The sequence below is a fragment of the Mauremys reevesii genome, linkage group 2 (assembly GCF_016161935.1).
Source record: "Mauremys reevesii isolate NIE-2019 linkage group 2, ASM1616193v1, whole genome shotgun sequence".
Lineage (NCBI taxonomy): Eukaryota > Metazoa > Chordata > Testudines > Geoemydidae > Mauremys > Mauremys reevesii.
This window is the reverse complement of record NC_052624.1, coordinates 100460597-100472393: the sequence shown is the minus strand read 5'-3', so window position 1 is coordinate 100472393 and position 11797 is coordinate 100460597. Positions and strand designations below refer to the sequence as shown.

The following is an 11797-nucleotide window of genomic DNA, read 5'->3' as shown; positions in this document are numbered from 1 at the left end:
CAGCCCCAGAGTGGCGGACGGTGCAGTTTCTAGTCCTGGAGTGCCAGGTGGGTGGACAGTGCGAGCATTGGCTCCAGCCGCCTGGAGTCCCTGGCCGCAGGCTGGCCCCCCACTAGACCCAGACCCAGCCTGGGGCCCCGGCCACAGAGGAAGAGCCACAGAGCACTGGGCAGCAGGAGAAGACCTGGGGGAGGAACATGGGTGGGGCCATGCGGGACTGTTTGTGGAGGCTCAGCCTCCTCTGGCCTTTGATACCCATGCCCATGGCTACCGCATCTCACGGATGTGGAGTTATTAAGCCAACGGGCGAGTTCTCTCCTCTCGGATTAGAGTATCTGCATTAGAAGCTCCAGTGCAGCTATGCCAATGCAAGTTTGTAGTGTAGACCTGCCCTAAGCCTACTCTAGGTGCATTTTGGCTGAGCAACCAACCCTTCACATGGTCTCTGAAGAGCTAATTTAAATATGAAAGTGCTAAGAGGGTGCTGCCCACTATGCAAGGTTTGTTGGCTCATTCTCATGCACTTACTGAGGTTAGCAGCATGTGTTTTCAGAAGAGCAAGTTCTTCGTATAGTCCTCTTAATGTGCATGGAATAGGGTGATCCAGTTGTGGTTATGGAATTTACTGGCACTGTTGTGGCCAATTTTTTGCAAGCCAGGAAAGATTCAAAAGGCCTGCTGAGGGAAAGAAACTTCCTTTTTAATGATCTTTTTCCACCCCAACATTTTTAATTAAAAAATTATAAAATTCTTTACAAAAAAATTCATCCAAGATAACCTTATGGATGCACATTTGAGTATTAAAGCATCAGGGATTAACACAAGATTGCATGTGTAACAGTAACTCTCTCTGTGTATGCATTATGGTACTCATTAAATCAGTGGTCCTCAAATTTTTCATGCTCACGCTCCCCCCGAGTGCTGCTGGGCCATGATACACCTCTGCTCCCAGTCACAACTCATTAATTTGGAGGAGATTGAAATCACCAATTCCTAGAATATGGATGATTGTGAGATTTGGAGCAGTGGGGGCGGCAGTACCAGGAGCACAGCTGAACTCCAAATTTATCATTCAGGTCAGAAATGGGGCTCTTTTCTTAAAGTGCAGAGGCTTCGTCATCTGTGGACACCTCTCCAGATGACCTTTCAGGAGGGAGCAGCCCTCATCTATTTTTCTATGAGCTTCTGTTTAGGTTCTTATACCACGCCCATTACCACAGTATGTGTGTGCCTTCAAGAGTACCTTAAGCAACGTGACTAGCCTCTGTTACCTGTGGCTCCTTCCCCAGTCCATTCCCCAGGGGAAAAGTCGTGTGTGGGTTTTATGTTTGTTTGATGTGTTTGGAGTTTTTATTAGTGAAAACAGGGCCCAAGGAGTGCGCTTTGCTCTTGGAAAGGAAAGTGGTGAGGTTTGAGGTCATCCTTAGTCCTTGCTGGCGTCTTGGACCAGCCCCAGAGAGAGCTCTGCTCCCTGCACAAACAAACTTTGCAGCGGACACTTCCATTGTGGAAGCGAAGCAGAGCTGACGCTGTTGATCTTTCAATCCCTACACTTTGCTGCCCCTCCAAAGTCTGCTACGAGACACAGCTGCCGATACCCCTCTAGGTAAGTGACGCACAGGCAACATTGCTTAATGCGTAGCGGAGCCCAGTACTAGGAGGAGACACAAGAGTGGGGGAAAATTCTCCGCTGTACTAAAGCCAAGCCACTTTGGGGTGGGGCATGGCTGAGCGGTGGTCTGGTTGGAACAGACTTGGGTGCCTGCGATTCCCTGCTGGTGCAAACCCAACAAAGCTATGGCAGCAGAAGGCACAAGTTAGGGCAGCCCCAGGGCTGGCTTAGAGTCTTTCTTGGCTGGGAGCAGCAGTAAAACAGGGGAGATGCAAGCAGCATATGCTCCATTTCTGCCTTGACTCTACTCCTGGGGCAGCAATCAATGTGGCCCAAGTTAAGCAGTGGTGCCCCGCAGAATTCTCTCCGGGGAGCACCTCCAGCCAAAAAGTTGTACAGTGTCTGAATCATAGTCTATGGGAGGGAGCCCTGTCTACAAACACTCAGGCCTGCTGGTTGTGTTTACCATTTAAAGGGACAAGACATCTAAAAGCTAGTCACTTTTTAAGAGTTGTGATCCACTTTTTCCTAGCAAGCTGACTGAGGTTAAAGAAAGGATTCCTCTGCGCAGAAAACCATATCTTGATAAGATGCCACATAAGAAATATTACAGCTCATTATCCATGAGGTTGTGTCTTGGTTTAAGTGTATTTCTTTAAGCCCTGATAAAATAGCTGTAACATGTACTGAAGTCCAACAAATATACCCAATCACAAGGATAGGAAGGAAAGAGAGCAATTACCACCGTACCTATTGAGAACCTTTTCGCTTCCTTGTGTGTGTGTGTGTGTGTGTGTGTGTGTGTGTGTGTGTGTGTGTGTGTGTAATCCCTAAGGAGTGATTTTTTTTCTGTAGCTTACTCCCTCTTGAGTTTTGCTGCTCTCATCACACGCCAGCAAACAGCGCAAGGAGCTTGTGACCTCTTTGCAAGCTGATACCTGCCTCCAACTATACTGCCCACCATGCTTGTCTGCTGAGAGCAGACTGCAGTTTCACTCCTGCTCCACTGAAAGGATTCCATTCTGACTCTACAGCTTAGAGTTACAGTACAGTATATCTCCGAAAGCAACACGCCAGCAGTGTCCAAAGGAAATTATTTAATAGCTCATCTTAAATAACATGACAATGTCAGCATGTGAACCATTTACACCTGTTAAAGGTTGTACAATATTTCCTGTTATTTTTACAATATAACCAGTGCATATGTTTGGAAAATATAAACTGATATTCTCCTGTCAGTGTTTCACTATATATTCCAGAGTCACTATTCCTTAAACAGCAAAAAACAAAACAGATTGACATTGAAACAGAGGTGCAAAGCAACATGATATACAAACAAGATGGGTTTTTAATAAGTTCCTAACAGCTTTTTTTTTTTAAATTCAGCTTTACAGCTGCAATGTATAAATACATAATACAAAATGCAAGTTTTACATGCTACTTCCCCATGATATTTACTGTTATTCCAACTGAAGTTTAACTAGCAGTGCTCTTCCAGAATAGAAAAACGCATATCTTTAAGAGCAATAATATTATGTATTTACATATAAAGTTATGAAGTGTTTGAGGATATAAATTAATAACAACACAGACACAAAAATAAATTTACTATGAAATAAATAATTCAATGGGTTTACATACCATGGAATCTGTAGAGTACAAAAGCAGTTCATTATAATATATATATATAATATTATAATATAATATATAATATACAGGTTATGGGGCCCAATTCTGCAATCACTTAGACACGTGTGTCACTTTAAGCATATGACTAGTCCTGCTGAATTCAGTGGTACTCCTTGTGGGAGTGAGCCCTACCAATAGCGGGTCTGCTCACATGCTTAAAGTTGGCACATATATAAGTACCTTGGTGAATTGGGCCTAAATGATGGCAGGATCAGGCCCTGCAACAGACTTTGTATGAGCAAATGGAAATGCTGTCATGTGTTTGGTCTTATTCTTGTGAGCTGAGATACTGTTGGCATTCAGGGTCGCCTTTCAGCTCAGGAGATCCAGGAATTCTTTTCCCACTCTTTGGATAGACACACCAACATCCAGCAGGCTCTCCAGACAGCGAAGTTTCACACTAGGATGATTGTGGGGAAAAAATGATACTATGAAACTAAATGCATAAGTGTTTGGAAATAGCAAGAACTAGAAATCAGGAAGCTGCACTACACAGACTTTTTGTATTATCACATCCTATTCTTACAGAACCTCTCATCCTCCTCACTCATGGCTTAGATTTTAGAAGCCATATAGCAACTGGGCCTGTGACCCCAGTTGAACTACGCTGGATGCAATATTGCAGCCTACTGATATTTAAAGCAGTTTGCAAAATTCTGCTTGCTGACTTCCTGATGGGCAATCATAAATTTCTCCTGGGGGAGGGGGAGGGAAGGCAGAGTGTAGAAGCTGGGAGTAAGAACATTGACGCAGGGGCCTGATTCTCACTCCACTGAAGTAAGTGGGAGTTTGGACACTGATTTCAGATGGTTCACCTAAGACAACGACATGTCACTCTGTGTTAGAATAGAGAAAGAGGGGAGGATTGGGTTGTCGGGATGTGAGGGAAGGATGAAATCAGGAATGCAAACAGTGGAGACTGTGGATGTGGTGTAAATTTAAGGGACCTCAAATGGACTGGTAACTTTTCTTGACAGTTTTCAAGGTTATATTAAATCATGACAAATCATCCAGAATTTGGAGAGTCACGCTAGTCTCAGCCATGAAAAGGCAGATATGGACTAAGCAGGTATGGATGGAGTTTAGCTGAAAGTCTGAATTCCTTCCATGTTAGATTTAATCTGGACTCTTATTATTTGAATACAGTGTTGTGATTCTTCTAAAAAGGGGAGGAACTTAACCCATGTACATGGTCATGCGTACAAGACTTCTGCGAACCTGATATAATAGCCAAAGTTTGTAGATTGTTCTTAATATCCATTTGTAATACATCTCATAATGGCTTCTTCAGATTAAAAATACTGTTTATGAATCTAATCAGTAATATCTTCCATATGCAATGTATTCAGCTGTATTTTGTGTTCTGTTCTTAGAAGGATAATCTCATCTCAAAACATAGAGGGCAAAATCCTGACCTGATGTCCATGGGGCCCTAGGGTGACCAGATGTCCCAATTTTATAGGAACAGACCCGATATTTGGGGGGTTTTCTTATATAGGCTCCTATTACCCCCCACTCTCTGTCCCAATTTTTCACACTTGCTGTCTGGTCACCCTAGGCCTAATGTCACCCACAGTGCATAGATTTCCTTCCCTCTACATAGGCCTTATTACACAATCACCATGCTGACTACAAAGCATATTGTGAATGTAGATCGGCTACGAATGCCATAATGGCTTAGGAGCATAGAGATGGAATTTGTTTAATGATAGGCAGGAGGTTAAAGTACTTTGGAGGGGCTCTGTACTGCATCTGTTCTATGTATAACATGAGGACTTTGGCCTCCTTTTCTGCCAATCTGAGCATTAAGATCACATAAAAAGAGAAAAAAGAAAAGAAACCCAATTTGCTCCAAATCTGAAAACTCAATATTCTTATTTTCACGATCAATTCATATAACCACTGAAAACTCTGAGTCTGGGGATCGGTGATTATAATGGAAAGTTGGTGGTAACTGACCACTAGGCACAATAGTGTGAGAGGGCAATAAAAAGAAAAGTACCTGTTTGCTGTGGTAAAATCCATTCTTGTTGCAGTTTGGTAAATAGAATTTGTATATGTTTTCTCCAGCTCTCTGTTGAGCTTTAGCTAATTTATCCAGTGCTCTGTAGAGATCTTTCTGGCAAGGTCCCTGAAAGAATATTTATATATGTAATGTAAATGCTAACTTAAAAAGAAAAATCTGTAGAAATCGGCATAAAGTCAGCTAAGAGATGAAGCTGCAATTTGGGCCTAACATCTTCATTTTGACATATTGCCTGCAGTTTCCATTCATGTCACTAACTAGGAACCAAAATGGAATATTCAAGGGTGGGATTTAGCCCTGTGTCTTTTAGTCATTAGGGTTATTTTCTGATCCCCAAAACATGAGGATTTGTGTTCCTAAATTCCCATGCATTCCCCTTACTAAATAATCACGTTAATGGTTAGACGCTATTGGCCATATCATCAGCTGGTATAAATCAGGATAGCCCTGTTGACTTCAAAGAAGCTATCCCACTTTATACCACCTAAGGATCTGGCTTTACATTTTCAGGCATGTACGTTTCCTGTGTTATTTTTAATGTATATCGACTAGGCTTTTTGCAAAAATGAATACCATAATGTTTGTTGCCCTCTGTATGTACCATATTGATATTGCAGGAGTAGATGGCAAATTCAGTCAAATGAATTATTATTCCTGATACATGCACAAAACATAATAAAATGTTTCATTTTCAAAGATTCTTACTTAAAGATTATTTTCTGGTATTTATTTTTGCAAATAATTATAATACAGTTAAACAATTGGACATGGTTGTCAACCAATCCTTAAAATGCACTGGACAATAATTTTATAGCAGAGGATCATATCAAGTCAGTAATAAAAAACAACAAAATCCAGAAAATGTAAAATTGAGGGTAACATATGCTCTGTAATTCTCACTGTTGTTTAAAAAAAAAGCATAACTGCACAACCAAAGAACTGAACAGTAGCCGACATGTTTAATGCTGAATAATGGTAAACAGGAGTGCTAAGATCAAACTCATATTTTTATTTTAGCAAAACAAAAATAACCCGAGTGTGTGATCCTGCAAAACTTTACATAGTGGAACCCTTATGTAAGCACTTGTAGCCCCAATTCAGGAAAGCACTTAAGAAAACATAAAGCTCAACTTTAAGCTCTGAAGTCAATGGGACTTAAACAGAACGCTTACATCTAAGCATCTGCTTAAATGCTTTGCTGAATACCAACAGACTAAGCACATGCTTCTGTGCTCCTTTGAACTGGGGCCCACACAAGTAAGGACTACTACTGTAAGGGTTGCAGGATTGGGTCCATACCACATCTCTATCCAGTTTAGATCCATCCACATTATACAAATGCCTTCTAATGTCTATTCTTTGGTGCCCTCAAGTGGTGCTTTAAATTACTGATATATACACCACACTGGATTTTAGTAGTCTGGCAGTGTCAAATGTAGAAATTAATCATTATTATTGGCCTTCCTAAATGTTTTATGTGCACCTGTTTAATACTATTGTTGTGATCGTAAATAGCCAAATATATGTGGTTTTAGCTAGTATCTCATTATCAGTGTCTGGAATTTCTGGGTACTGGAGAGCTATGACATAATCAGGTATTTATCATAGGATAAAATTTACCTCTGTGCAAGGGCTTACAAGGGGCTTAAGTGATACAGAGACCTTTTGCATTTATTTCTAATTTGCCTATCATTTAAGCACCCGATGGAGATATTCCAAAGGAAAAGGGCTATTGGCCGGTTGCACAAAATAATGTGAAGTCAATGGAGCTACTAGGCTCATATGAAAATTTCATTCTGAATTTTCAGAATTCTAAATCAAAAGTTTATTAATAAAAGGCTACTTGAAAGCTTGTAGGAGAACCCACCTGCTCCTTCCATTTCTTTAGTTCGGTGATTCTCTTTGCTTTCATGTTTTCATAAGCACTGATGGCGTTCCAAGGCACAGACTTGTCCTGGCCAGTGGGAAACGTCAGTTGATAGTTAAACAGCTGATCCTGTGCTATTTCAGTACTTTCTGGAGGTGCATCCTCAGGTTCCAGAGAGGCTATATGAGAACAATGGTACCATTAGGGTAATAATCTAGGATACAGTAATCTTCTGCATTTATTTGAGTAAACCAATAAAATGAGTCTAAGAAAATTCAGTTAGTTCTCGTAGCTCACACAGGAATTAAACTTTACTTGTGTATCACAGCTAAAAAAACCTGTCATAAATTTGTGTCAGCACAAATATAGCAGAGGGTCTTTCATGAGCCAATTATTTTGTTACCATTTAGAATGCAAACTACTAGAAATGAATGATCTCACCCAACCATGGTATTCAGTGCAGGTGGTGGGCTAAACTAGAGGAGACTCAAATCAAAATTGTAACCAATTTGGAGCCTTCAGTAGCGTAAGGAGGTGCAGTTTTCAATCTTGGAAGGGACTGCCCCACACATGTACTCATGACATGTTTCAGTTAGTTCCAGGGCCTAGCTAACACATGCCAACAAAATAATTCATACAAATAGGCAACAGATCTGGCCAACATGCAGAAGATCAAATAAACAGGGACAAGCCCAAACAATGAAGCACTTGGGCCCTGATTCAGCAAGGTACCTGTACCTAACTTTAAGAATGTGAACAGTTCCACTGAAATCAACAGAGGCTGTTAACACTCATTGAGACTACTCATATGGTTAAAGTTAGGCACATACTTAAGTTTCTTATTGGATCAGGGTCTTAAATGGTAAAAAACAAGTTAAAAAATAGCAATTAGTACTTTTCCTGTGATCGTATTTTGGACAAACCTACTGGCCCTTTTTACCTGGATTTCAATCACAAAAATTGCTGAAATTCTGCAATAATATCCAAATGAATCTCTCCTTGTAACACTTGAGCAACTGTGACTGGTTTTGCCCTCGGTGCAAAAATCTTCTATCCACTACCATCTAACCATGTGTTACAGTTCAAATTAAGTTTTTCATGAGATTCTGACCACTTAACACTAAAGAAACAAAAAAACAATAGATCCCTTTCCAATGAGGTGTAGCTGATTCTGACTCTTCCACAACCTATGTTTTGGTTTCTCCCTTGTCCTGCCTTCTCACCTTGATACTGCTATAAGCTTGTCTGAACCTTGGAAGGGGATGTGTCATCAAATATCAGGGTTGGGAGGGACCTCAGGAGATCATCTAGTCCAACCCCCTGCTCAAAGCAGGACCAATCCCCAGACAGATTTTTGCCTCAGATCCCAAAAATGGTCCCCTCAAGGATTGAATTCACAACCCTGGGTTTAGCAGGCCAATGCTCAAATCACTCTGAGGGAGAGTGGCTCAAATGATGGGAAATTTTGTCTAGGAAAAATTGCTGATTCTTCCCCGTTTTGCATCGAAATTTTAAACTTTTCTAAATTGTCCAACAAGCTCAACCACAGCTGATCTTTGTCAATGCCTCTCTCCTTCAGTGGTGCTGGAACTAGGGGTGCTGCTGCACCCCCTGGCTCGAAGCAGCAATAACAAACCCCACACTGGTGGTTTCCATCAGCAGCACCCCCGCTATAAAAATGGTGCCAGCACCCCTGCTCTCCTTCTATCACTGCTTATTCCATGCACCCTGTTCCCACAGTACAATCAACAGTAGCTAGGCTTTAAGTTCTGTGTAGCACCTGCCGTAAGAAGCCTGGAGTATATGTAGGGAGACACAGTATCGATATACCTGCAGCCTCTGCCATCCGCATCCTTTCTGCATCTGCTGTTGGCAGGCATGCCCCTTGCCCATGGGTCAGGGCATACAGGGGTCTGAGCTCCCCTGGCCGCACTTGGCAGCTGAGCCCCCGGCCACAGCCCGCTGTGTACACCCCGCAGGCCTCCCCCAGCTGGAGGGCACAGGTCTGGCAGCAGCCACAGCCCGGCTGATGGGCCGTCTCTGGGCAAGCGGCGGGCACCGGCGGGCACAGCGCCAGCTTCTCCTCCGTGCAAGGGGCACAGTGCAGCGGCTGGAGGGCGGCCCCGGAGGCGAGGCGGGGGCCGAGGAGCAGCAGCCAGCAGCCGCAGATCAGAGCCCTTCTGCCGGTCATGGTGGCGTGGAGCTGGGTCCGCTACACCCAGGGGCTGCAGGCTGCAGGCAGAGTCTTCACAGGCGAGCCCAACCGCGGCCCTTTATACCCGGCTTTGCTGCCTATTAATCTTTAACCCCAGGTTAACTATTATCTGCGCGGGAGGGTTGGCGAAGCATCCTGTCATTGGCAGTTCGGATCTCCTACCCCTCTCGCCCCCCTTCAGGTCTCTTCTCCCCCCCCCCCTTATTAATTTTTCTCTTTAAAGTTGCAATCATACTTTTATCTGAAAAACAGGCGTGGGAGTGAGCAGAGGGGAAGCGGATGGTGCTGGGCTCTTGTTTTTCCCTCTTTCTCCTTTTGTTTGTCACCAGACTCCCCCTTTTCTGGACGCTCAATAAAGATTTAAATATAAAAAGGAAGGAGGGGGGACGCGGCGGGGGAAAACCCCTTGACACAGAAGCAGCTGACCTAATAGCTCCACAGCAATGAAGGAGGGAAAAAAACACAACCCCCCTTGTTTAATTTTCGTCATGTGGCTGTAGGTTATGAGGACACAGACATACCAAGCGAGAGGCCCCGAGGGCAATAAAACTATCAGGATCCGGTAACTACTGAACTCATGCACGTAGGAGCTCATGTCATTAACCTGTTGGGAAGGATTGTTTTGCCAAGATTGGGCTGGTTTCCTGTGGATGTGCTCAGTTTCTGCCGCTCTTTGATGAAAGTTACAGGGGGCGGGGGAGGGATCTCAGCCATGAGCACTTGGTGTTGTGGGAGAACAATGCTTGTCAAACAGATAGAGAAGAAATGTAACTTTCCTGCATCTCTCAGCCACTTTGCCTCCCCATCTCGTCTCAGATCTCATCTGACAACATTTGTTTTCTCTTTTGCATATAGTAGCTGTCACTAAAATAAAGGAAAAAGAAATAATCTTTACTGCTGTACCACAGTAAAATAAATGTAGCATGGCATTTGCACTATGTCCTGGACTTGAAATAGCAAATTCCCCAGTAAAGCCAGCTGCTGCAGTGTGTGAAATGGTTTCCTTTTTGTTCTTTAAACTGAATTCCTCTCCCCCTCCGCTCCTGAAAACATTTTGGGATACATTTTGCATGAAAGAAAGTGAAATAAAGATGCGTTGTACTGTGAATTGTTTTGCATTGTGTCCTTTGGTCCTGTCTTCAAGCTGAAGACATCCCTCATTTACAGCTGGAGGGCTACATTTTCAAAAGCGACTAGTAATCTTAGGTACTCAGCTAGACATATTTTGATGAGGTCTGGTTTTCAGAAACTGCTAAGCACTAACCCTCTGAAAATCTGGTTCCTTTAGGTGTTTTCAGTTGCGTACCCAAAAATCAAAGCACTCCAAATCACTAGTCACTTGCAAAAGTTGTAAGCCAGAGTATCTCCAGTGACTTTAAAAGAGTTACTCTGGGTTTACATTGATGGAAATAGGAGCAGAGTTTGGCCCAACGCCCTGGCACAGGAGTTCCATGGTAAAAGCACAGCACGTGTGTCTTTTCCAAGTCTGATACTTATTTTCTCATGAGCTTATACATTCTTCTCCACCTGCAAATCTTGCACAGAAAGAAGCTAAGGAGTCCCAGGCAGTCTGCTGGGTAAGGAAAATTACAATTTTGTGAAATTCTCTTAAACTAGTTACTGGAAATGATAAAGACCAAAGATCATATATGTTTTTGCTTTGAAGGAAGTGGTCTATTTTGCACAGAGTTGAGTATAACTACTGACTGTTCAGCATCAAGAATCTCCTGCACATCAAATGACTGTGTATCACGTATTTTAGCAATCCTAATTGCTATCTCAAGTTCCTTGAAGCAAAAGGGGGACATGGAAAGAGGTGAAGCACTGTCACTACAACAAAGTGCAACCCTTCCTAAAAGGGTTTGTTTGTTTTTAACTACATTATTAAGGTTTAAATAAAAGAAGAAAATGCTAATGCATATGTTACCACTCCTAGTTGAGCATTACCAACAATAGGTCTGATCTGCGAAATTCTGATTCAAATCTTATTCTTCCCAGGGCCTCTGGTGTTCAGGTCCTTGGAGTTTTATTTTTGGTTCATTATGTTGATAAGAGACAGCTGCAAATACCTGAGCGAGATCAGAACTTTTTCTGAGTTGGGGGTATGTGGCTCTGGGATTTGTTCAGACTCACCTCTAATTATGAGCAAACAAAATCATGAATTATACAGTTGCCTGGGGATTTTTTTTCTTTCTACAGTTGCTGGTGCACATAAAGTTACAGGCCTGCTTTTCCACTGCTTTCCATCTTCTGTGGTTATTTACACCTCTGCACAGAGAGGGTAAAAATCTGCTAAACCAGATGTTGCATGGGCTTAAATGACTGCCCCAAGGTCAAGGTGGTGGGGAATCAGGCTCCAGCTATCTTTTACTATGTAAGTAGTTTACT

At 42.7% G+C, this 11797-nt stretch overlaps 1 protein-coding gene across 1 annotated transcript; it reads right to left on the bottom strand.

Moving 5' to 3' along the window:
• Positions 1–2694: 2694 nt before the first annotated feature.
• Positions 2695–9427, bottom strand: IGFBP1 (insulin like growth factor binding protein 1). Its single transcript, XM_039521594.1, has 4 exons — positions 9025–9427; positions 7195–7373; positions 5304–5432; positions 2695–3701 (listed from the first exon to the last, which is right to left on the bottom strand). Exons 1-4 carry the CDS (start codon positions 9383–9385, stop codon positions 3570–3572), a joined length of 801 nt encoding a protein of 266 aa, XP_039377528.1. The 5' UTR covers positions 9386–9427; the 3' UTR covers positions 2695–3569.
• Between the last annotated feature and the right edge of the window lie 2370 nt (positions 9428–11797).